Below are 27,677 nucleotides of genomic sequence, written 5' to 3' on the forward strand. Positions count from 1 at the left end.
AAGCATTAGTAGAATGTTTAAAAATAATTTATTAGAAATTGTAAAAAAAATGTAAAAGAGGGTTACAGTGTTGACAAGAACCTTTCAGAGTAAACACAGAGTCCAAAGGCTGCAACACCATGGCAATCAATCAGCAGGCTTAGAAAAAGATCAACATCTACAACTTGGTGATAGAAATTGACAGTGCCTCTTGTTCTTAAACTAACCACTAAAGTAAAACACCTTATCTAATCTCCCATTGCAAAAAGGTAACATTTTTTACAAGTATATAGCTTCTTATGAGTTTCATGGCTCCAGTCTGTGTCATCCAGTAGATGTACAGTGTATCTGTCAGTGTGGAGAAGGGGGTTGAGGAGAAATACATACAATCTCATCATGGAAGAGCCTCAGGAGAGTGTTAATTTAGCACTGAAATGAATGAACAAATCCCCTCCACACATCGACAGAGACAAGGAAGTTCATTAACAAACCAAAATGAAGATGATAAATTCACATTTTCCACCAATGTATCCATTCCCTGACAATACATTTCAAACCTAATTCCAGTGTGACCGCATAGCATTACAATGCACAAACACACAAACCCGCAGTCACACAACACAATCTGCGAAAGAATCTAGCCGTGAAATCGTACCATTGTGAAACTGTTTTACGACTGGTTCCTGCATGTTTGTCCTTCATTTTCCTTTACAACCACTACATATTCAAAATGATCATTCTAAAACAACAATAAAATAAGTTCCAAGTAATGATGAAAGAAACCGTTTTAGGCCTACTCAAAAGAGGAATATCCCCACGAGCTTTCTCTCTCCCAGTGCTGATAACGGGTTCCTGCGTGAATTCACAGTATAGGAGCAAACCCTTTCACTCTGTCAGACCTGGACCAGTCTCACAACTCAGACAGCTAAAGATTATGAATCACACAAATACACTGTGATATGTATCAGTCTGAGTGCCCAACACCGAACAGTATGAATGAAAGTAAAAAACCATCTGCTGAAAACAAATACCATCACTGCTTTCCAAATACCCCTCGTTTTTTGCAGAATCCAAAAGACAGTTATATTTACAATATTTTACAAAAACAGATCTGACTGGAAATAGGGTCATGACTATCAATTTTGTTACTTTTATCATTATTAGTATAACAAATGTTTGTTAAAAACCTACCAAGATATACATTTTTCAACTTTGTAATACATACAAAAAAATTGTATTATCAGCAGTTCTGTATGTACTGAAAGATAAATATACATTTATTCAGTACAAATACTTACTCCTTCACATATTCCGTACATGGAGATCACTTTTTCTCCCTCACCGCCTCTCAATAAAACACCTTCTTCTGACAAAAGAATCAAATGGAAAAAAAATATAAAAATGAATTAAGACATACAAGAATACATGACAATTTCCACAAAACAGTCAAATGAAATAAAATAAAAAAAGTAGCTAGAATTATCTGCATGTTTTTCTAATACAAGCAGAAATATATATTTTTTAAAGGTTGTTGTTCCTTTCTGCTAACTACAGTAACATGTTAGACAGGAGGGGATGTTAAGACCGAACACAGGAAGTCTGAAGAAAAGATACTCAGTGGGAGGAGGGGCGTGGACATCAGGGATCAAGGGTCAGTGTTCCCACTGCACCTGCAGGGTCACACAGCCAGAGAGGAGTGTCAGACCAGTTCAAAGCTTTCCATCTCTCAGTTCACAGCTCTGCAGAGAAATTGAGACAATTTTCATGTGTGTATAGGCAACATTATATTGTTACAATAAATGTACAGTAAATTAGAGTGATTTATTTGAATGGAACATGACTCTTCTGAGTATGTGATGCTGTGGGTGGGTATAGTAGCAGACTCACTCTCTCAGTGGTAGCCGTTAGTGAAGGCCGTAGCAATCAGAGGGCCCTGTAGGGAGCAGTCAGACACAGGAGAGATTAGAGGGAGCGCCCAGTCATCACAACACAACCACCAACACCCTCAACATCACCAACATCATATCACATTCAATAATACAATAACACAACCCTCCCCAAATGTGCAAGCAAAATCTGTCAAAATGGACAGTATATTACCCAAGAGCAACATTACTTGTTCCTTTGACAGACAATTCTATGCTCATATCAGACCCCCTCAATGTATACAATCATAACACAGGATTGGACAGTATTGCAAGATGGATCTATGAACATGTGCCAAGATCAACATCTTAGGAGCACTGCTATGTAGCATAGATAGTCTTCCTATGGCAAACTGAACAGATAGTATGCAGACACATTTTGCATTTCCAAACATGAATAGGGTCTAAAATACCTACGTGGTAAGGGCTGTGTCTTACTCCCAGACTGTGGCCGAACCCAGTGTTTGGGGAGGGGCTTGCAGCGCTGAGGTAACTGCTGACAGCAGACTCCTGATTGGCCGCTGCATATAAGTCTGCCATTGGCCCAGGGCTGCTGAACCCCCCCGAGCGAGAGGGGGCGGAGCCTAAAATAACATACAGATGCAAATAAGTAGACAGACACATAATTAGTTACACAGGAGAAATACTGTACATCAAATTGGCAAACATTTCTCAACCCCTCATACATACCTCTTGCTACTGCTGCTGCCGCCACTGTCATTGGTCCGTATGCCGACAGAGGAATGGCTGACAGGGTAGAGGAGGTACAGCAGGTTTCAAATCCAGCTCGGGCTACAAACAGCGTTGACCTCTCTAGAGGTCAGTCAGAACATGATTTTTACCATTATCCTTGACATCATGTCCACCTCTAACATATGGGGCTACATTACACTGATGAGGGCAAACCCACGACTGTGGTGTGTAATTAGTGTGTAGTAACTGGTGTGTAGCACAGTAAAGGGGTGTGTAGCAGACGGACGGCATGCTGCTTGTAAAGGCCAGAGGAGGGACTGACCTGTGAGCTCAGGGGGGTGTGGTGATGTCAGAAGGGGGGTCCTCTCTAAATGGAATTCTAGAACAGAAACATCAGAGAGTGCTGTTCAAACAACACACCGGCGAGGTAAGCAACACACACACACACACACACACACACACACACACACACACACACACACACACACACACACACACACACACACACACACAGCGAGAACATACAACTAGGGAGACACCAAGGGAACACACCAATGAGATGGCGTAAGAGGAAGAAATGAAGAGCGAATGGGAAGTGGCAGATTTACGTAGAAGAAAAATTCAGCTTAACTGGTGGTTCAAGCTGAATACGTTAGGATGGAATAAGAATATACTGCCCCCCACAAACATACCCACTCTTTCTCTTACGAACACACACAATCACACACAAAGCACATGTAGTCCACTCCCTGATATTTATACGCAGCAAATGACACTCAAGAGTGCTTTATGAGCTTCCATGGAGGCTGTGTTGGTTAAAGAGTTTGTCTGTGTTGTGGGAACTATACACAGTATGACGAGTCTAGACACACACCAAGTGAAAATGAAAAGGATCACACAACCATCATTAAATGATTGGACTCCTCTACTCTGTGACCGTCCAGGAACCTCCCAAAATGGCCATGATTGACTCAAGGGAGTATGAATGGGTGGAGGAGTAGGCTCTTACCAGGGAATTGATAGGTATATCCAGGGGTGATGCCAGTGTAACTTCGACTAGTATACGTAGCTGTCTGAAACCCTGGGTAACCTATGGTGAAAGGACAGTCATGGGTCTGTGTTTGAGTGAAACAGTGCTGCCCCCTGCCTGTGAAAGAGGATACTGTCAATGTAACAACAGGTTCACAGAAACAATACACTCAATAACATTCGTTATTCTAGTTCAGCCAACAGCGTATGCTGTGTACGTATGCTCAGCTCAAAGTTGATCTATCTTAACAACTGTACCCTTGCTTATAAATATCAATATTACATACATACACGCATTACTTTTTCCTAAGATCATACAGTGCATCAATTCCAGGGTAACTTAAACTAATTTGGTACCACATGTTTTAATAGACTTGGCAGGCTCAAATATGAAATGATCTTACTAAGGGGAGATGATGTTATGAAAAGTATGCTATCTGTCCCCTAGCGGTAGTAACTTCTGTGTTAAATCATCTCCTCATATTATAAAATATGATATTATGAGAGGATGTGTGATGGTATGGGGTAACAGGATGAGGGGCCACATCATCGCCGACATTACTGTCGTCATCCTCGTCACTATGAGTTTACCCAGCATGCCGATGCCCAGCATGAAGGCATCCATGCCGTAGGGCATCACCCGAGAGCGCCCCCTGGCCGAGCCCGTGGGTGACATCACTTCCTTGGGCTGAGCCTTCTTACACTCCACCTGTCATGAACACACACGAGGGGGACAAAACAGTCAACAACCACAACTAACAATTACATTGTGTATTGAATAACGAAGGATGTATTTAAAGCCTTCTTAGCTCACCATTTTGCTGTTTATCTCATGGAAGTGCATCTCACACACTTTCTCCACCACATCCTCATTCTCAAACGTGACAAAGCCAAACCCTGGAGTGGACAAATACAAATAATGTATGTGAGGAGGGTCAGCTCATGAAGTGCTCGGCAACACCATTGATTAAAGCCCATTATTGAACATCTCAAACCCACGTTTGGGGAAATCCATTCTGCTGTGGGGCTAATGCATGACTGCTAACCACTTCCTGTATTAGGTATTGTAGTAGCCGCTTAGTACGTTCGTACCCTCCCGCCTCTGGGGCGCTGTTCCTGGCTCATCCCCTCCCCCCTCCCTGCTGGCCAGGTCAGCGAGCCTCCCTCCCTCCCTCCCAGAGTAAAGCTGGTGGGCTGTCATAATCGATCAGTCCCAGGGTGGGTAGAAGGCGCATTAGGAGGCTTTATCCTGATCCCCGATTTACAGACTGACTAATTAGCCTAGACTTGTTCCTCTCCTCCTACTCAGTTCCTCCTGTTCAGCCTATGAGGAGGAGATCGCTGATAGTTGCTTTATTCAGGAAAAATATTACTTACCATGATTGTGATATGTGGTTGTCTTACCTAGCTACCTTAAGATGAACCCACTAAATGACTTAAATGTAAAAAAACAACTATTGAGGATACGGAGATGTAAGGCTTAGAGTACTGGGGGACTGGACAGAGAGAGGCTTTCTCAGTCTCACCTCTGTGTCTGTTGGTGGTCTTGTCAAACATGAGCATGGCATCATCAACCTAGAGGAGACAGAGTTTTACACACATCACCTCACACAATGTACGCACGCGCCATATTGTCTGACCTCACCCCTTCTCAAGTTCTCCAGGGAGGCTCAGCAACAGATGGAGAAAAGGGGCGGAGCGAGGAGGGGTGGAGGAGGGGGACAGGTTTCAAAGGAGGGAGGGGAGCACAGTAGAGGAAGAGAAGAAAACAGAAGAAGAAAGAAACATCTTAAGAGGGGACATTAGTGATGCATGGGCACAAGATGGCCGCTAGAAAAGGTTTGATTCACAAACACAAAATCAGAATCACTTCCCTGTTTCTCTTAGTTAGATGTCTTGCCTCTGAACTGCATAGTTGGAATCTCTCTCTGAAAAAGAGGACATAATCCACCCTCGCTCCCCCTACTTTCCAAAGTTTGCCATTCCCATGGCAACTGTGTAAAAAGTTTTCTTAAAAATCTTTATCCGCATCAAGCATTATTTGTTGAGAGAGAGAGAATGTGTGAGAGTTTGAGAGAGAGATACAGACATAGATAGACAGAGAAAGAGAGAGGATGTGTGAGAGAGACAGAGAGGAAGAGTGAGAGATATAGACAGACAGATAAGGTACAATAAGTAAGGTAGAAATGTGGGCATGTATAATGTTGCATGTGGGGAAGAGGGACTAGGGAGAGAATACAGGTACAGACCATGGTGAGGTAGAGATGGGTGTGTGAGAGAAAGAGAAGTGAAAGAAAGAAACAGTATCGTGAGATAGAGGTGGAGACAGAAAATGTGGGACTAAATTGGGAGGGAGGAGAACAGAGAGAGACAAAGAATGGGAGCAAGAGAACAAAGAGGTGTGGAGGCTTTGTCTGTTGGCACAGCCAGCCATAACTCCTATTCTCCTAGTGCCCTCTCTTCCTCTCCCTCTGTGCCTCCCTCCTTCATAGTACAGAGGCCCAGGATTCATCTTCAGCTGAACACAGACCAATACATTTCAATACAAAATCTAATAAAAAAAGCAACTGCCAAACACCTAATATCATTCAAATGAACTCCTGAATTAATTGCTAAGTCATATTTTAGTAAAGCAATATGTGTGCTTTCCACATTCAATATCTGATGCCTTTCAGTTTGTAATAAAGCCAAAGGCAGGTGCACATGGTTCCACCACACATTTGCCAGAGCCACTTATTCACACGCCTATACGGTTCCACGCAGAGCTGACACATTGTGTTAGTCAATGTGCGTGTGTCAGTGTGTGTGTTCGTGCTTGGGTCCACCCTTGGGTAGCTTGCACGAAGAAAGGTCAAGGGTGAGGGAGGAGGGCCTCCAGCCAGGGTGAAAGAAGACCTGTCAGTCTTAGCTCTCTCAAATCACTGACTCTTTCCACTCTGACATTTCCCTATCACCCCTCCTGTCTCCCTAACCAGGCCTGCCTCGTTCCAGTCCAAGCACCATGACACAGCAATGGAACACAGACAATGTTGCTCCACAGTTTAGAGCACCAAACTTTAACCAAACCGTATATACTGAATTAGAAGGTGAATTAAATGCTGAAATCTACAATCTGCAGGATGATAAAACTGTCCTGACACTTCAGATATGTTTTTCACATGTTCCCCACAAGTACCCAGTGCAATTAAAATGTACACAGGTTAAAACATCAATGTCCTCATTTAACTCATCTAACTAAATGTTTCTAAGTAAGTCAATAACTGTCCTTCAAAGCTATATATTTCAAACACGGGACATTTTAATGGTGCACTGGACAATATTCCCCTCTTACCCTCTCTTCTACTGGCCATCCTCCCAGTCATTCTCTCCCCATCCCTCTCTCCACCCCCTTGTCCAGGGCAGGAGACAAAAGGTCCAGCGAGGCAGTCTAATCAGAAACTTCCATGGGTGGCTAGAGCTTACATTTCTCCATCTAGCCATCTCTCTCTCCATCTCATTCCATGAATGCAATTTTATGATTGGGAGCGAAGCACTTCATGTGCCACTTACAGTAGTATGTGATAGATACAGGAAGTAAAATTTTAATTATCAAGACTGATTTTAATATTACATAATCACACTGCTCTGACTGACTAATGATAAACTACATAAATTATCTTTGCCACAGCCTTTTATTGGGGTTGAAAGCTAATCTAGTTAGCATGCAGGCTCATTGGTTTATCTGATTTCCTACTGAATTTGCACCTTACTTACTTGCGACCACTATTTCAAGTTGTCTGTTTAAAATAGTTACAATGTCAACAAAAAGTAAGAAAAGTTTGACGATTCAACAGAGGAGTAAGAGTGCACCACAATAAATATTGAACTCCTGTACAAACTAGCAAAATATTTGCCTAGCTTTGTTCAAAGACATAACCGTCTCTGCACCCGCTCTCCCTTCTGCCTTTGTTACCTCTTCGTTTATTATCTCTGCTCTGCATTTCAAAGCCCTTGGAATCTATGGTGGGAAGCGTCAAAACTGAGTACGATACGGATATTCAAATAAATATCTATGGATATTCAAATAAAATCAAAGGCATAAGTTTGAAGAACTGAAGACAGACTGGAAGTGACACGTATGCTGGTTTGGGTCTGTTTAGACCGTTGGTCAACCAGTGTTATTGTTACAAAACTCCTGGGTTGACGCTCTCCAACCCCCCGCCCCTCCCCCCACCCCACCCTCAACACAAAACCCCTTGCCCGCTGAATTACTTGGGGACAATGGGCAAGCCGGGTCACCACGGTAACGGGCCAGGAGGGGGTTGGGGGTAGGAGCAGCTGTTACATCAGATTAATTCAAATTCTGATAATCCCTCCCCCTTCCCTACCATCAACACACTCACTCCCTCTCCAAAACTTTTTTCTCCCTCTTTTCCCTAACTTAGCCTAATGCTCCATACCTCCGTTCTACCCTCTCTATCCTTCTTCTCCTCCACCCCTCCCACAAGTAACTCTCCTCCCTTCCAAAACAACTCTTCAATTGCACTTCATTTTTACCTTTACCTCAGCAATCAGTTTCATCTGAACAACAAAGATGTGAGACGGGTTGAGGAAAACAGTGGCGTGGAGGATGATGCAACGTCACACTCATCTCCACTCCCTCAACACAGTCTGAGACACAGATCCACACACATCTACATCACATTTCAGTAGCTATACTAACTCCCATGCTGCTTACCTTTCCCAACTGCTCGAAATACGCCTTGACATCCTCAATGGTCGTGTTCACGGACAGACCTCCAACAAAGATCTTCTTGGTCCGAGTCACTAGCTGCAATAGGAAATGGGTCGGTTTATGACTGGATGGAGAATGAATAACTGTGATAACGCCATTGATTAAGATGAACCTTTAACGGTGGCTGTAGTTGGGTAGCCTGGTATTGTCCATCTCTATGATATATTAATTAAGCTGCCAATGGAAAAACCACCAGCAGGCAAAGCTTCCAATTTACCTGAAAGCTCCTAAAAGACCCCTTCGCATGAAAAATAAAGGAGTCGGATGAAATAACTCTGCCCAAGTATTAGCACAAAATGTTTTTAGACTTATTGTTGATATTTATGGCATCACGACCAACAGTACATTATTAACATAGTTATTACACTGTTTATGTAGAAAATTACTACTGCTACCACCAGCTGCATTAATGCCGGTGAACTTGCAGGTTACACGCTCTTATGAATATACAAATGTACATTATTGTGCCGTATAAGGTGTTAACAAAAGCCACTTGATCACACAAGAGTGTACAGATCACATTGACGTCACAGCAGCAGTCATGTTCATCTCTTGACAAGGCATTAGGCCAGATAGAATGTGAAAAGCTTAACATAGCAAGCACAGGCTAACCTGCTCCCTCCCAGCAATGCCATTCACACTGGACTCACAGGACTAAGCCCTGATAAACCATCAGTAGACTGGCTCACTCACCTTGGGCTGGGCTCTACGAGGGAATGCAACTTTCGGATCAATCTAGAGGAGGAAGTTAAGAGGAGAAAGGCCGGTTTAGAGACACAGCTCCATACAGAGCCCATGAAATCAGGTAAATGTGAACCAAGTCCTTGGTTGTGGTCTCTTTGGTGCCGCTCCTTGCCTCATTCTGTAAGGGTTCCTTATTAACATGGGTGTCCGGGTTACAATGCTGCACCAGTACATTAGGTCATTATGAGAGCTAGAGGAAAGACCCGAGGGATTGTTCTTTTCATAACGTGGGGCATAGAAGGTGAAAAACATTGATGAGTATAACATTTACTTTCCCTCTGAAAGAATCTGCTGGTAGATTTGGAACTAAGAAACTCTCATTTTAACTCCATTGTAACCATAGCCCCATTGGCCTAGCCAGGGTTGCTCTCAGTTCTATGAATACTTTTCCAACGCCTGAGGTGCTGGTTTATAGGTGTGCATGTGCAGGTGGAATGAGTGGGAATGTTTTCCGGCATGTCTGCCTGCCTTCCACAACCCTCACCTCCTCTCGTCACCAGCATGTGATCTCCTGGAATCTCACACAGGCACTACAATCACAAACACATCTCACCTCCACAAAAAAGGAAGGACGGCGAAAGAGACACAGTAGGTGAAAGAAAGGGAAGGACAGCACAGAACAAGAGGAAGATGAGGAAGACGAGGAGGGAGAATGGACTGAGGCAGACAGAGGAGAGAGCCGTCATCCTCACACACTGACAGCACATCAGCCTCATTTTGTTTGTTTTTCTCACCTGCTGAGACATTCTGATGATTTTGTGAGCCATTTAAAAGCCAACCTTTCATAGTGTGTTTATCGCCGTTCTTCCACACAGTTCTTCAGTAAAACGTGGGAGCTAAGCTATCATTAACAGTGCAGAGACTGAAATATTGGACACTAAATTAATATAATGACAATAAATAATAATAACAAAAGCCAAACCATTAAATGCATATATTTCCAATTGACAATATAGTCGTTTGTTCAGATTGGATAAAGAGTAACTATACCATACAAAAAAGATGCAACTATAGAGACTATAGTACAGGAATTAGAGACCTCTATAGTATTAGTCTCTACTGATCTAATAGAACAACTAGAGTATTCCACGCTGTACTATTATGCTACAAGACAGTAAGACAGTACAGTGCTAAGAGCACTATATTAGTCCGTAACCATGACGGGGTAGAGTGGAACTACAGTAGAACTACAGTAGAGAGCTAGTGCCTCTGTGGTACACCACATGCGTTTACCAGAGTAAAGTACAGTGTTATGTCTACGTGTATAGTGTCGACATCACGGCAGGTTCTCCTGAGCAGAGTGAGAAGGCTCCGCTAGACTGAATGGTGTATCGGATGCAGTCTACTGTTTAGTTCTATGGTTGCTAGACTACTCTGATAGTCACCTCCGGTCACCAACCCTCCTGATGTCCAACACTCCTGTGCACATTCAAAAACAAACAAACAGACACACACACAAACAAAATCAACGTACAGCAACCAACACACACCCATGGGGGGAAAATATGGACATTAGACAGGTGAGGGAACTTTTTCATAAAATTATTTTTGAAAACAAAATGAATGACCCGAATAGAGAATTGATTGGAGAAAGTTAAATGCCCCCCTTTTCTATATTTAAGACACAAAGTAAAATACATAACCACAAACTGCAAAACATCCTGCTTTAAAAAAATGTAATGATGACATATTTATTGGATAATGCTAACCGTGGCAGAGGTGTCAGGGAGATAGGCCGTAACCCAGGCTCACCGGCTGTCCACAGAGCTGAGCCTTAGAAAAAGGCAAGGAGGCTAATCAAATCAGGACAATCCATTTGACCAATTACAGTCCAACCATGCACTCTTTAAAATAAAGGTGCAAGTTAGAACCAAATAAGGTTCTGGAGAACGATGCTATAGGGGAACCATATTAGGATTTCTGAAGAACCATAAATGGGATGGTTCTTTGAAGATGGTCCTTTGAATAACCATACAAAATCCCAAACCAGAAATGTTTCGGATTTAATAGCCCTGCTGTAGTTTTAAGCCTTAATTGCATATTCCCAGGGTGCCTTTCGAGTGAATTTTAGCGTTACCAGTACCCCCCATGACTGTGTTTGTTAGTGACAGAGACATGGCTGTGTTTGTTAGTGACCGAGACATGGCTGTGTTTGTTAGTGACCGAGACATGGCTGTGTTTGGTAGTGACAGAGACATGGCTGTGTTTGGTAGTGACAGAGACATGGCTGTGTTTGGTAATGACCGAGACATGGCTGTGTTTGGTAGTGACCGAGACATGGCTGTGTTTGGTAGTGACCGAGACATGGCTGTGTTTGGTAGTGACCGAGACATGGCTGTGTTTGGTAGTGACAGAGACATGGCTGTGTTTGACCGAGACATGGCTGTGTTTGGTAGTGACCGAGACATGGCTGTGTTTGGTAGTGACCGAGACATGGCTGTGTTTGGTAGTGATCGAGACATGGCTGTGTTTGTTAGTGACAGTGACATGGCTGTGTTTGTTAGTGACAGAGACATGGCTGTGATTGTTAGTGACCGAGACATGGCTGTGTTTGGTAGTGACAGAGACATGGCTGTGATTGTTAGTGACCGAGACATGGCTGTGTTTGGTAGTGACAGAGACATGGCTGTGATTGTTAGTGACCGAGACATGGCTGTGTTTGGTAGTGACAGAGACATGGCTGTGTTTGGTAGTGACCGAGACATGGCTGTGTTTGGTAGTGACCGAGACATGGCTGTGTTTGGTAGTGACAGACACATGGCTGTGTTTGGTAGTGACAGAGACATGGCTGTGTTTGTTAGTGACAGAGACATGGCTGTGTTTGTTAGTGACAGAGACATGGCTGTGTTTGGTAGTGACCAAGACATGGCTGTGTTTGGTAGTGACCAAGACATGGCTGTGTTTGGTAGTGACCAAGACATGGCTGTGTTTGGTAGTGACCGAGACATGGCTGTGTTTGGTAGTGATAGAGACATGGCTGTGTTTGGTAGTGATAGAGACATAGCTGTGTTTGGTAGTGATAGAGACATGGCTGTGTTTGTTAGTGACAGAGACATGGCTGTGTTTGGTAGTGACCAAGACATGGCTGTGTTTGGTAGTGACCAAGACATGGCTGTGTTTGGTAGTGACCGAGACATGGCTGTGTTTGGTAGTGATAGAGACATGGCTGTGTTTGGTAGTGATAGAGACATGGCTGTGTTTGGTAGTGACCGAGACATGGCTGTGTTTGGTAGTGACCGAGACATGGCTGTGTTTGGTAGTGACAGAGACATGGCTGTGTTTGGTAGTGACCGAGACATGGCTGTGTTTGGTAGTGACCGAGACATGGCTGTGTTTGGTAGTGACCGAGACATGGCTGTGTTTGGTAGTGATAGAGACATGGCTGTGTTTGTTAGTGACAGTGACATGGCTGTGTTTGTTAGTGACAGAGACATGGCTGTGATTGTTAGTGACCGAGACATGGCTGTGTTTGGTAGTGACAGAGACATGGCTGTGATTGTTAGTGACCGAGACATGGCTGTGTTTGGAAGTGACCGAGACATGGCTGTGTTTGGTAGTGACCGAGACATGGCTGTGTTTGGTAGTGATAGAGACATGGCTGTGTTTGGTAGTGATAGAGACATGGCTGTGTTTGTTAGTGACAGAGACATGGCTGTGTTTGTTAGTGACAGAGACATGGCTGTGTTTGGTAGTGACAGAGACATGGCTGTGATTGGTAGTGACAGAGACATGGCTGTGTTTGGTAGTGACCAAGACATGGCTGTGTTTGGTAGTGACAGAGACATGGCTGTGTTTGTTAGTGACCCGAGACATGGCTGTGTTTGGAAGTGACCGAGACATGGCTGTGTTTGGTAGTGACAGAGACATGGCTGTGTTTGGTAGTGACAGAGACATGGCTGTGATTGTTAGTGACCGAGACATGGCTGTGATTGTTAGTGACCGAGACATGGCTGTGTTTGGTAGTGATAGAGACATGGCTGTGTTTGTTAGTGACCGAGACATGGCTGTGTTTGGTAGTGACCGAGACATGGCTGTGTTTGGTAGTGACCGAGACATGGCTGTGTTTGGTAGTGACCGAGACATGGCTGTGTTTGGTAGTGACCGAGACATGGCTGTGTTTGTTAGTGACAGAGACATGGCTGTGTTTGGTAGTGACCGAGACATGGCTGTGTTTGGTAGTGACCGAGACATGGCTGTGTTTGGTAGTGACCGAGACATGGCTGTGTTTGGTAGTGACAGAGACATGGCTGTGTTTGTTAGTGACAGAGACATGGCTGTGTTTGGTAGTGACAGAGACATGGCTGTGTTTGGTAGTGACCGAGACATGGCTGTGTTTGGTAGTGACCGAGACATGGCTGTGTTTGGTAGTGACAGAGACATGGCTGTGTTTGGTAGTGACCGAGACATGGCTGTGTTTGGTAGTGACAGAGACATGGCTGTGTTTGTTAGTGACAGAGACATGGCTGTGTTTGGTAGTGACAGAGACATGGCTGTGTTTGGTAGTGACCGAGACATGGCTGTGTTTGGTAGTGACCGAGACATGGCTGTGTTTGGTAGTGATAGAGACATGGCTGTGTTTGGTAGTGATAGAGACATGGCTGTGTTTGTTAGTGACAGAGACATGGCTGTGATTGGTAGTGACAGAGACATGGCTGTGTTTGGTAGTGACCGAGACATGGCTGTGTTTGGTAGTGATAGAGACATGGCTGTGTTTGGTAGTGACAGAGACATGGCTGTGTTTGTTAGTGACAGAGACATGGCTGTGATTGGTAGTGATAGAGACATGGCTGTGTTTGGTAGTGATAGAGACATGTCTGTGTTTGGTAGTGATAGAGACATGGCTGTGTTTGGTAGTGATAGAGACATGTCTGTGTTTGGTAGTGATAGAGACATGGCTGTGTTTGTTAGTGACAGAGACATGGCTGTGTTTGGTAGTGACAGAGAGATGGCTGTGTTTGTTAGTGATAGAGACATGGCTGTGTTTGGTAGTGACCGAGACATGGCTGTTGCATTCATTACTTTTCAGTCCTGTGGCCTTCACCAAGTGAGGTCTTAGCTGAATATGTTGTCATTAAAATGTAATTATTGAAGACAATACATATTTCATAAGGCCTTCTTTTGAGGGCCTAGTTTTACTCTAATTCAATGGCCTGAAACTCAGTTTATATGCCACATCAGCCCTGCAAATCATATTATGCTGGTTTGTGAAGTGATGTGCAATTCCTATTGGAATCCAGACAGAGTTGGGATAATAAAAATTCCAAAAATGTTGGATACCACACCACCTGCATTCAGAATGACTGCCAGGGTTAGGAAGACTAAGATATGAGACTACCTTAAATATATAAACTGGAACAACCATAACGGGTGCAATAAGTCCAATAAATACGTTTTTTTAATGTTATTTATATTTGAGTAGCATAAGATTAATTAATCAATCAATGTACATGTAAAAACATAGATATTGACACAAACAACAACAACAAAAAATCAACCTGCAATAGAATATGCTGGGTAATATGATAATAATGGGAACACCAACTGTTCTGCCTGCGGCTATGGAACCCTGACCTGTTCACCGGACGTGCTACCTGTCCCAGACCTGCTGTTTTCAACTCTCTAGAGACAGCAGGAGCGGTAGAGATACTCTCAATAATCGGCTATGAAAAGCCAACTGACATTTACTCTTGAGGTGCTGACTTGTTACACCCTCAACAACTGTGATTATTATTATTTGACCATGCTGGTCATTTATGAACATTTGAACATCTTGGCCATGTTCTGTTATAATCTCCACCTGGCACAGCCAGAAGAGGACTGGCCACCCCTCATAGCCTGGTTCCTCTCTATGTTTCTTCCTAGGTTTTTGCCTTTCTAGGGAGTTTTTCCTAGCCACCGTGCTTCTACACCTGCATTGCTTGCTGTTTGGGGTTTTAGGCTGGGTTTCTGTACAGCACTTTGAGATATCAGCTGATGTAAGAAGGGCTATATAAATACATTTGATTTGATTTGACCAACACTGGCATTCTTTTACACAATTGAGTGTTAATTTAACTCTTTACGGTGTTAATGTAACTCTTGAATCAACACTAGAAATGTTACACTGAAAGATCCATATTAATCCCAGATGGGGTGATCCCACCTGACAACTTCCCGCTCTCCCTTCATGCATCCCTTCCTCGCTCTCCTCGACTTCCTCACTTTACGACTTCCTCACTTTACCTCAAACCCTTTTCTAAACCATGAAGACAGAGTGCAACATCACTCCGATGGGAGTAACCTTAAAACATAATACAATAATTCTCCGTAGATAGGCTACTCAAGTCACTAGCAGACAGTGTGCCTAGCAGCTACAAATAAAAGTCAATTAAAAAAGTCCTTCTGAGTGAACCTCCCTCCATTCTTGTCCTGGAGCAGGTTAGTCAGTCACAGCACGGTCAATTCTTTCGGTTGCCACTAGAGAAGGTTTCTCTCTCTACTGTCTAACAGGACAGCCTGCCTGCGGCTGTGAGAGAGAAGAGAGGGGGCAGGGTGTTCTCGCTCTAAACTAAAGCCAGCCTACTCACCATCCCACCCCTGCCGCTGGTCACTGAGCCTTCTCCACCCCAGACACACACTCTAAAGCTGCAACAGAGCACGCAGAGCACAGTCACACCCTGTTACCAAGCACACTCAGCCATGCTCCATCCAGCTGACAACACATGGATCTAATCTATTACTGCTCTAGGTTTTTATAGGAGGTTAAACTGTCACCTAGTCTGGTATCCTAGGAATGATCATTTTCAAAGATGCTGGTTTGTGTCCAATCTCTTTGGAGGGAGGTGTCATGGAGACAAATCTCTCGCTCCCTCCCTCCCTCCCTCCCTCCCTCCCTCCCTCCCTCCCTCCCATAAAGCTCTCCACCCTAACAATGACTCTCTCTCTCTCTCTCTCCCATAAAGCTCTCCACCCTAACTATGACTCTCTCTCTCTCCCATGAAGCTCTTCATCCTATGACACTCTCTCACTCTCTATCACACATAAAGCTCTCCACCCTAACTACAACTCTCTCTCTTTTCCATAAAGCTCTCCCCCCTATGACACTCTCTCTCTCCCATAAAGCTCTCTACCTATGACTGTCTCTCCCATAAATTTCTCCACCCTAACTACGACTCGCGCCCTCACAAAGCTCTCCACCCTATGACTCTCCCATAAAGCTCTCCACCCTATGACTCTCTCGCTCTCTCCCATAAATACAGTGAGGGAAAAAAGTATTTGATCCCCTGCTGATTTTGTACGTTTGCCCACTGACAAAGAAATGATCAGTCTATAATTTTAATGGTAGGTTTATTTGAACAGTGAGAGACAGAATAACAACAAAAATATCCAGAAAAACGCATGTCAAAAATGTTATAAATTGATTTGCATTTTAATGAGGGAAATAAGTATTTGACCCCCTCTCAATCAGAAAGATTTCTGGCTCCCAGGTGTCTTTTATACAGGTAACGAGCTGAGATTAGGAGCACACTCTTAAAGGGAGTGCTCCTAATCTCAATTTGTTACCTGTATAAAAGACACCTGTCTACAGAAGCAATCAATCAATCAGATTCCAAACTCTCCACCATGGCCAAGACCAAAGAGCTCTCCAAGGATGTCAGGGACAAGATTGTAGACCTACACAAGGCTGGAATGGGCTACAAGACCATCGCCAAGCAGCTTGGTGAGAAGGTGACAACAGTTGGTGCGATTATTCGCAAATGGAAGAAACACAAAAGAACTGTCAATCTCCCTCGGCCTAGGGCTCCATGCAAGATCTCACCTCGTGGAGTTGCAATGATCATGAGAATGGTGAGGAATCTGCCCAGAACTACACGGGAGGATCTTGTCAATGATCTCAAGGCAGCTGGGACCATAGTCACCAAGAAAACAATTGGTAACACACTACGCCGTGAAGGACTGAAATCCTGCAGTGCCCGCAAGGTCCCCCTGCTCAAGAAAGCACATATACATGCCCGTCTGAAGTTTGCCAATGTACATCTGAATGATTCAGAGGACAACTGGGTGAAAGTGTTGTGGTCAGATGAGACGAAAATGGAGCTCTTTGGCATCAACTCAACTCGCCGTGCTCGGAGGAATGCTGCCAATGACCCCAAGAACACCATCCCCACCGTCAAACTTGGAGGTGGAAACATTATGCTTTGGGGGTGTTTTTCTGCTAAGGGGACAGGACAACTTCACCGCATCAAAGGGACGATGGACGGGGCCATGTACCGTCAAATCTTGGGTGAGAACCTCCTTCCCTCAGCCAGGGCATTGAAAATGGGTTGTGGATGTGTATTCCAGCATGACAATGACCCAAAACACATGGCCAAGGCAACAAAGGAGTGGCTCAAGAAGAAGCACATTAAGGTCCTGGAGTGGCCTAGCCAGTCTCCAGACCTTAATCCCATAGAAAATCTGTGGAGGGAGCTGAAGGTTCGAGTTGCCAAACGTCAGCCTCGAAACCTTAATGACTTGGAGAAGATCTGCAAAGAGGAGTGGGACAAAATCCCTCCTGAGATGTGTGCAAACCTGGTGGCCAACTACAGGAAACGTCTGACCTCTGTGATTGCCAACAAGGGTTTTGCCACCAAGTACTAAGTCATGTTTTGCAGAAGGGTCAAATACTTATTTCCCTCATTAAAATGCAAATCAATTTATAACATTTTTGACATGCGTTTTTCTGGATATTTTTGTTGTTATTCTGTCTCTCACTGTTCAAATAAACCTACCATTAAAATTATAGATTTATCATTTCTTTGTCAGTGGGCAAACGTACAAAATCAGCAGGGGATCAAATACTTTTTTCCCTCACTGTATCTCCACCCTAACTACGACTCTTGCTCTCTCCCATAAAGCTATCCACCCTAACTACGACTCTTGTTCTCTCCCATAAAGCTCTCCACCCTAACTACAACTCTTGCTCTCTCCCATAAAGCTCTCCACCCTAACTATGACTCTTGCTCTCTCCCATAAAGCTCTCCACCCTAACTACGACTCTTGCTCTCTCCCATAAAGCTCTCCACCCTAACTACGACTCTTGCTCTCTCCCATAAAGCTCTCCACCCTAACTACGACTCTTGCTCTCTCCCATGAAGCTCTCCACCTTAACTACAACTCTTGCTCTCTCCCATAAAGCTCTCCACCCTAATTATGACACTCTCCCATAAAGCTCTCCACCTTAACTATGACTCTCTCTCTCTCCCATGAAGCTCTTCATCCTATGACACTCTCTCACTCTCTATCACACATAAAGGTCTCCACCCTAACTATGACTCTCTCTCTTTCCCATAAAGCTCTCCACCCTAACCACGACTCTCGCTCTCTCTCTCCCATGAAGCTCATCACCCTATGACACTCTCTCTCTCTCTCATAAAGCTCTCCACCCTATCTACGACTCTCTCACTCCCATAAAGCTCTCCACCATATGACTCTCTCTAATCTCTCCCATAAACCTCTCCACCCCAACTACAACTCAATCTCTCTCCCATAAAGCTCTCCACCCTAACTGCAACTCTCTCTCTCTCTCTCTCCCATGAAGCTCTTCACCCTATGAATCTCTCTCTCCCATTAAACTCTCCACCCTATGACATTCTATCTCGCACTCCCATGAAGATCTCCACCCTATGACTCTCTCTCTCTCCCATGAAGCTCTCCACCCTATGACTCTCTCTTTCTCCCATAAAGCTCCCCATCCTATGGCATTCTCTCTCTCCCATAAACCACTCCACCCTAACTGCGATTCTCCCATAAAGCTCTCCACCTTTCGACACACTCTCTCCCATAAAGCTATCCACCCTAACTATGACACTCTCTCTCGCTCTCCCATCAAGATCTCCACCTTACCTATGACTCGCAGTCTCTCCCATAAATTTCTCCACCCTAACTACGACTCGCGCCCTCACATAAAGCTCTCCACCCTAACTACGACTCTCTCTCTTTCCCATAAAGCTCTACACCCTAACTATGACACGCTCTCTCTCTCCCATGAAGCTCATCACCCTATGACATTCTCTCTCTCTCATAAAGCTCTCCACCCTAACTACGACTCTCTTTCCCATAAAGCTCTCCACCCTAACTACGACTCTCTCACTCCCATAAAGCTCTCCACCATATGACTCTCTCTAATCTCTCCCATAAAGCTCTCCACCCTAACTACAACTCAATCTCTCTCCCATAAAGCTCTCCACCCTAACTACGACTCCCTCTCTCCCCCATAAAGCTCTCCACCCTAACCACGACTCTCGCTCTCTCTCTCCCATGAAGCTCTTCACCCTATGACTCTCTCTCTCTCCCATGAAGCTCTTCACCCTATGACTCTCTCTCTCCCATTAAACTCTCCACCCTATGACACTCTCTCTCTCCCAAAAAGCTCTCCACCCTATGACACTCTCTCTCTCCCATTAAACTCTCCACCCTATGACACTCTCTCTCTCCCAAAAAGCTCTCCACCCTATGACTCTCTCTCTCTCTCCCATGAAGCTCTTCACCCTATGACTCTCTCTCTCTCCCATGAAGCTCTTCACCCTGACTCTCTCTCTCCAGTTAAACTCTCCACCCTATGACACTCTCTCTCTCCCAAAAAGCTCTCCATCCTATGACACTGTCTCTCTCTCATAAAGATCACCACCATATGACTCTCTCAATCCCATGAAGCTCTCCACCCTATGACTCTCTCTCTCTACCATAAAAATCCCCACCCTATGGCACTCTCTCGCTCTCTCCCATAAAGCACCCCACCCAATGACTCTCTCTCCCTCCCATAAAGCTCTCCACCCTAACTACTACTCTCCCATAAAGCTCTCCACCCTACGACACACTCTCTCCCATAAAGCTATCCACCCTAACTATGACACTCTCTCTCGCTCTCCCATCAAGATCTCCACCTTACCTATGACTCTGTCTCTCCCATAACTTTCTCCACCCTAACTACGACTCGCGCCCTCACATAAAGCTTTCCACCCTAACTACGACTCTCTCTCTTTCCCATAAAGCTCTCCACCCTAACTATGACACGCTCTCTTTCTCTCCAATAAAGCTCTCCACCCTATGACTCTCTCTCTCCCAAAAAGCTCTGCACCCTATGACATTCTATCTCCACCCTATGACTCTCTCTCTCCCATGAAGCTCTCCACCCTATGACTCTCTCTCTCCCATAGAATTCCCAACCCGATGACTCACGCTCTCTCTCTCCCATAAAGCTCTCCACCCTATGACATTCTATCTCGCACTCCCATAAAGATCTCCACCCTATGGCACTCTCTCTCCCATAAAGCTCTCCATCCTATGACATTCTCTCTCTCCCATAAAGCACTCCACCCTATGGCTATCTCTCTCTCTCTCCAATGAAGCTCTCCACCCTATGGCTATCTCTCTCTCTCTCTCCCATGAAGCTCTCCACCCTATGGCTATCTCTCTCTCTCTCCAATGAAGCTCTCCACCCTATGGCTATCTCTCTCTCTCTCCAATGAAGCTCTCCACCCTATGGCTATCTCTCTCTCTCCCATGAAGCTCTCCACCCTATGGCTCTCTCTCTCTCTCTCTCCCCCATAAAGCTCTCCACCCTATGACACTCTCTCTCCCATAACTCTCCACCCTATGAAACTCTCTCTCTCCCATAAAGCTCTCCACCCTAACTACGACTCTCTCTCTCCCATAAAGCTCTCCACCCGATGACTCTCGCTCTCTCTCTCCCATAATAATCTCCACCATATGACATTTTCTCTCTCTCTCCCTCTCCCATAAAGCTCTCCACTCTATGGCACTCTCTCTCTCTCTCTCCCATAAAGCTCTCCATCTTATGACATTCTCTCTCTCCCATAAAGCACTCCACCCAATGACACACTCTCTCCCATGAAGCTCTCCACCCTATGGCTATCTCTCTCTCTCTCTCCCATAAAGCTCTCCAACCTAACTATGACTCTCTCTCTCCCATAAAGCGCTCCACCCTAACCACGACTCTTGCTCTCTCTCTCCCATAAAGTTCTCCACCTTAACTATGACTCTCGCTCTCTCTCTCCCATGAAGCTCTCCACCCTGACACACTCTCTCCCATAAAGCTCTCATTCCTAACTACAACTCTCTCTCCCTTAATAAAGCTCTCCACCCTATGACTCTCTCTCTCTCCCATAAAGCTCTCCACCACATGACTCTCTCTCTCCCATAAAGCTCTCCACCCTATGAATCTCTCTCTCCCATAAAGCTCTCCAACCTAACTATGACTCTCTCTCTCCCATAAAGCTCTCCACCCTAACCACGACTCTTGCTCTCTCTCTCCCATGAAGCTCTCCACCCTATGACACTCTCTCTCTCCCATAAAGCTCTCATTCCTAACTACGACTCTCTCTCTCTCCCATAAAGCTCTCCACCACATGACTCTCACTCTCCCATAAAGCTCTCCACCCTATGACTCTCTCTTTCTCCCATAAAGCTCTCCACCACATGACTCTCACTCTCCCATAAAGCTCTCCACCCTATGACTCTCTCTTTCTCCCATAAAGCTCTCCACCACATGACTCTCCCTCTCCCATAAAGCTCTCCACCCTATGACTCTCTCTTTCTCCCATAAAGCTCTCCACCACATGACTCTCACTCTCCCATAAAGCTCTCCACCCTATGACTCTCTTTCTCCCATAAAGCTCTCCACCACATGACTCTCACTCTCCCATAAAGCTCTCCACCCTATGACTCTCTCTTTTTCCCATAAAGCTCTCCACCACATGACTCTCACTCTCCCATAAAGCTCTCCACCCTATGACTCTCTCTTTTTCCCATAAAGCTCTCCACCACATGACTCTCACTCTCCCATAAAGCTCTCCACCCTATGACTCTCTCTTTCTCCCATAAAGCTCTCCACCACATGACTCTCACTCTCCCATAAAGCTCTCCACCCTATGACTTGCTTTACTGCTTTAATGGCACGGGAAACATATGTTAACATTGCCAAAGCAAGTGAAGTGGATAATAAACAAAAGTGAAAAACAAAATTAAGAGTAAACATTACGCTCACAGAAGTTCCAAAAGAATAAAGACATTGCAAATGTCATATTATGTCTATATACAGTGTTGTAACGATGTGCAAATAGTTAAAGTACAAAAGGGAAAATAAAGAAACATAAATATAGGTTGTATTTACATTGGTGTTTGTTCTTCACTGGTTGCCCATTTCTTGTAGCAACAGGTCACACATCTGGCTGCTGTGATGGCACACTGTGGTATTTCACCCAGTACATATGGGAGTTTATCAAAATTAGGTTTGTTTTCAAATTCTTTGTGGATCTGTGTAATCTGAGGGAAATATGTGTCTCTAATATGCTCATACATTTGGCAGGAGGTTCGGAAGTGCAGCGCAGTTTCCACCTCATTTTGTGGGCAGTGTGCACATAGCCGTCTGCCTACGGTGACCTTTCTCAATAGCAATGCTCACTGAGTCTGTACATAGTCAAAGCTTTCCTTAAGTTTGGGTCAGTCACAGGGGTCAGGAGTTCTGCCACTGTGTACTCTCTGTTTAGGGCTAAATAGCATTCTAGTTTGCAGTTTTTTTGTTAATTCTTTCCAATGTGTCAAGTAATTATCTTTTTGTTTTCTCATGATTTGATCTAATTGTGTTGCTGTGCTGGGGCTCTGTTTGTGAACAGACCCCCAGGACCAGCTTGCTTAGGGGACTCTTCTCCAGGTTCATCTCTCTGTAGGTGACGGCTTTGTTATGGAAGGTTTGGGAATCGCTTCCTTTTAGGTGGTTGTAGAATTTAACGGCTCTTTTCTGAATTTTGATAATTAGCGGGTATCAACCTAATTCTGCTCTGCATGCATTATTTGGTGTTTTACACAGAGGATATTTTTGCAGAACTCTACATGCAGTCTCAATTTTGTGTTTGTCCCATTTTGTGAATTATTGGTTGGTGAGCAGACCCCAGACCTCACAACCATAAAGGGCAATGGGTTTTATAACTGATTCAAGCTTTTTTTTTAGACAGATCCTAATTTGTATGTCGAATTTTATGTTCCTTTTGATGGCATAAAGGCCTTTATTTCCTTGTCTCTTAGCTCGTTCACAGTTCTGTGGAAGTTACCTGTGGCGCTGATGTTTAGGCCGAGGTATGTATAGTTTGTGTGCTCTAGGGCAACGGTGTTTAGATGGAATTTGTATTTGTGGTCCTGGCGACTGGACCTTTTTTGAGCACCATTATTTTTGTCTTACTGAGATTTACTCGCTCTCTCTCCCATATAGCTCTCCACCCTAACTATGACTCTCCCTCCCTCCCTCCCTCCCTCGAGTGGTGTCCTCTTTAGTCTCAACTCATTTTCCTTGTGTATATCTGTAGATATGTTGAGATGGTGTACCTCTCCAAACACAAAAGGGAAGAAGGAGCCTCAGCACATTTCAATACACTGACCTACCCCCAACCATCACCACTCCCACCCAGTAAGGGGGAACTCAGCCATCCCTATGACGACCAACTGGCAGCATTGTTCCCAAACCAGCCCACATTCATTAATAACAAAACCACACAACCCCCAGAGTTTTAAAAACGCAAGTTATACACACTCCCTCATGCATATGTACACATAGGAACAGGTTGTCCGAAACAATAGTGCATTCTTTGATCTGGCTAATGGAGTTCTGAGATTTTCTTTTGTTTTCCCACAAGGGATCATAATTCCCCTCCATATGGTAGTGGTTGTTCTGACACTGCATCCCTATTGAATAGCACCGATATGACAATGTTGGGAATATCACCATCTTGTCCCAACTACATAAACACCTGTAGCTTACTAGTTTCAGGGTGCAGAGGCACAAGTTAATGAATTGATGTGTTTAAATAAGAGAGTTATGGAGGTAATTTTCACCCTAGGAACAAATTACTTGCGAACTGAAGTATAAAACAGCATGCAGAACGTTTGACGATGAGTTTACACTTGCTATGAAGCAGAAACTGTGCAATTGAGCACAACCCTGTCTGGGTCCCCCAGTTTCCATGGCAATTGACACTGTGTAACGCTTTCTTGACCGTTTCACTGTGGGAGGGTAAGGGAAAGAGAGAGCACATTCTGTAGCCAAGTCTATTCCTGAACTTTACTCCATGGCTCAACATGTAGTTTTTAGACCCCATTTTAAGTGTCGTGTGTAAAATACACTTGTAAATCATATTGGGAAAAGCAATACTCATAAGTATTTTACTAATAGCATAGTTTAGTAGTCTAGATTCAATTAAAGGCAGCTATGGTAACTTTAACAGTGCCATATAAAGGCAATAATATATCTATATTTACTTAATTTTGTATTTATATTTGACTTATTTCCCAGAGATAATGTAATAACTTTACAAAAGTAAAGAAAATTGTAGAATATGTCTAAAATAATTAAAATTGATAAAACTACTACAGCCATATGAAATATGGTTTTAGTTAGTTCTTGAGAACAGAAAACATGTTTTGGAGTAGTGATAATATTAGAAAAGTATTCTAGTCTACAGAAATACTTTAAGTGGATTAATAACTCACTGTTTTTGAATCCAACTCATGCCTGGTTACTGCCAAAACTGAATCCACACCGGCCTGGTCAACAAACGTGACAAATCCAAAACCCCTGCAAATAAATATCAGCATATACAGTGCCTTCAGAAAGTATTCACACCCCTTGACTTTTTCCACATTTTGTTGTGTTACAGCCTGAATTTAAAATGGATTAAATTGAGATTGTCACTGGCCTAATACCCCATAATGTCAAAGTGCAGTTATGTTTTTAGAAATGTTTTGAAAAATAATTAAACATGAAAAGCTGAAATGTCTTGACTTAATAAGTATTCAACCCCTTTTTATGGCATTACAACACATTACTGAGTACCACTCTTCATATTTTCAAGTATAGTGGTGGCTGCATCATGTTATGGGTATACTTGTAATCGTTAAGGACTGGGGAGTTTTTAGGATAAAAAAGAAACGCAATGGGAACTTAGCACAGGCAAAATCATAGAGGAAAACCAGTTAAGAACGAATTCTTATTTACAATGACGGCCTATTCTGGCCAAACCCTCCCCTAACCAGGACAACGCTGGGTCAATTGTGCGCTGCCCTATGGGACTCCCGATCACGGCCGGTTGAGATAAAGCCTGGGATCGAACCTGGTTCAGTCTGCTTTCCCCCCAGACACTGGAAGATGAATTCACCTTTCAGCAAGACAATAACCTGAAACACAAGGCCAAATCTACACTGGAGTTGCTTACCAAGAAGACGGTGAATGTTCCTGAGTGGCCGAGTTACAGTTTTGACTTACATCTGCTTGAAAATCTATGGCATGACCTGAAAATGGTTGTCTAGCAATGGTCAACAACCATTTTGACAGAGCTGAAATAATTTTGAAAATAATAAATATTGTACAATCCAGGTGTGGAAAGCTCTTATACACTTACCCAGAAAGACTCACCGCTGTAATCACTGACAAAGGTGAGTCTAACATTTGGGGTATGAATACTGAATGAGATATCTGTATTTTATTTTCAATAAATGTGCAAAAAAAAAAAAAACAATTGTCAATTTTTCATTATGTGACATTGTGTAGATGGGTGAGACAAATCTATTTATTCCATTTTGAATTCAGCCTGTAACACAAAATGTGGAATAAGTCAAGCGGTATGAATACTTTCTGAAGGCACTGTAAAATAATTAAAACACAAAGAAAGTATGGACACATAATAATCATGTGAATTAAGTAGGCCTATGTAATCACGAGCAGTTTAACTGGTGTGATGTGTCTGAGCGGGCTTGGGCTTTTCTGATAGGGCGCTGCGCCACGCACACCCCCCTCACCTAGAGCGCTTGGTAACTGGATCCCGCATCACCATGCACTCCTTCACCTCGCCATACTTGCAAAAGTACTCTTTCAATCCCTCTGAAAGAAAGAAGACCAACAAACTGAGAAACTATTTGTTTTGTATGTCGGTTGCATAAAGCAGGTGGTGTGTGACGCTACAGCCTACTATGGTAGAATTGTAGCCACCATTGTTCAACTTTCTGATGGTCGCAGTCTGTGATTCGGTTCAAACGTCAACAATGTTAATGTCCAGTAATGAGAACATAAAATAAGGAATATTTCAAGTTGACCATGACAGCCTATACAGAATAGGATATATTTCGGTTATATCAACATACATACAGCATAAAGAGAGTAAACTATGATACAATATCCAATGACAGAATCAAGACAAAACTCATCCCTCAAGGAATGCAACGATCTTTCTTCCTGCGATGGGCTCAATTATTGTCTTGAACAATAGCCTATTGCCAAAGTAAAGATTTAGGGCCAGTTATAGTTTTGTCTCATTTCTTTAGCATTGGTTCATTTTCATCTTGGCATCTTGGTGTTGAATGAAGGACTTTGATTTTAGCAAAGGACCTCTGATTGAATTTACCTAGATGCCAAGCGAGTGTAGCACAACTGATTCATCACTTTTAGAAATCTTGAATCAAAATTTAGCCTAGAATTTAGGCTAATAGCTACAGATGATTATTTCCTACTCTCACTGTGACTTTAAAAACACATGACTGAGAATTACATACGAGAATAAACGGCTGATAAAAGTTTGATGAAGTTTGGAGAAAAAGCTCACCTTGTGTCGTCTGCCAGCTGAGACCGCCTATGAACATTTTGCTAAAAGAAATAACACGTAAGTGAAAATGCACATTAAATAGGCCTGCGTAATATGTAAGCGTTGATGTTTGGTAAACAAGGGCAGTTCAATCACTTAGACATGTCGACCCGTTACAGAAATATTTAACTCGCTTAATATAAATTATAACACCGTTATTGAAGCCTAAATATAACTTAGCTGTTCACAAAAATACTATGAATGGGCGGTCTCTCTTTGAAGATGAGAAGCCCATGGACCAGCAACACAAAAAGTGCGAGTACGCTCTCCGTCTCAGTAAAATAGGTAGTTTCTCTCAACTCCCGGTTTGTCTCTGAGGTGTATCGATCTCATGACTAGGTATAGCCGACTGAGGAAGGTAGGTTTACCAGGGGTCGTGAGGGGAGTCCGTGGAGGACAGGCTGCTCTGGCTCCCTTCCGTATCCATTTCGTGCCGGTGTGTTCAGACTGTACGGTATGGAAAAACAGACAGAGTGGAGAGATGGGGCGGGGGTTTGGCCAAGGTTTAAGGGGGGAACGGGCTGTTGCAGAGAGGAGGGACGAGTGCATTTGGCTCAAGGAGAGGTGGTCGACTCCTCCTTGTGCTGTGCCCGCGTGTTCCTCTCATCCTAGCGGTACGCACATTTTACGCATGCTTATAAATACAAAAATGTGTTACAATTTGTAAAATAAACAAATAGAGATATCAATATGTATTTTAGTTTGGGTAAATGATAATACTGTATGAAATCATTAGAATGATAATTTTTGTTGGTGTGAGCTAAATATATTTCGCACCGGTTTAAGGTTTTAAACTAGGCACATAAATACACTATATATACAAAAGTATGTGGACACCCCTTCAAATTAGTGGATTCGGCTATTTCA

The 27,677-nt window shown here is 43.7% G+C and overlaps 1 protein-coding gene across 5 annotated transcripts; it reads right to left on the bottom strand.

Moving 5' to 3' along the window:
• Positions 1-5: 5 nt before the first annotated feature.
• Positions 6-27,339, bottom strand: LOC115199997 (RNA-binding protein Musashi homolog 1). 5 transcript variants are annotated; one of them, XM_029762621.1, is made up of 15 exons: positions 27,179-27,339; positions 26,772-26,812; positions 25,972-26,053; positions 24,667-24,751; positions 9,094-9,135; positions 8,344-8,436; positions 5,153-5,201; positions 4,441-4,523; positions 4,218-4,335; positions 3,607-3,744; positions 2,920-2,976; positions 2,595-2,717; positions 2,322-2,488; positions 1,867-1,912; positions 6-1,649 (listed from the first exon to the last, which is right to left on the bottom strand). In XM_029762621.1, the coding sequence occupies exons 1-14, from the start codon at positions 27,235-27,237 to the stop codon at positions 1,871-1,873; spliced, it is 1,179 nt and encodes a 392-aa protein (XP_029618481.1). In that variant the 5' UTR covers positions 27,238-27,339; the 3' UTR covers positions 6-1,649; positions 1,867-1,870. The 5 variants fall into 5 exon arrangements, with proteins under 5 accessions (XP_029618481.1, XP_029618482.1, XP_029618480.1 ...); XM_029762622.1 differs by having other exon boundaries at positions 6-1,718; positions 3,607-3,687; positions 27,179-27,338; XM_029762620.1 differs by having other exon boundaries at positions 6-1,718; positions 27,179-27,338.
• Positions 27,340-27,677: the final 338 nt, after the last annotated feature.

The sequence above is a fragment of the Salmo trutta genome, chromosome 9 (assembly GCF_901001165.1).
Source record: "Salmo trutta chromosome 9, fSalTru1.1, whole genome shotgun sequence".
Taxonomy (NCBI): domain Eukaryota; kingdom Metazoa; phylum Chordata; class Actinopteri; order Salmoniformes; family Salmonidae; genus Salmo; species Salmo trutta.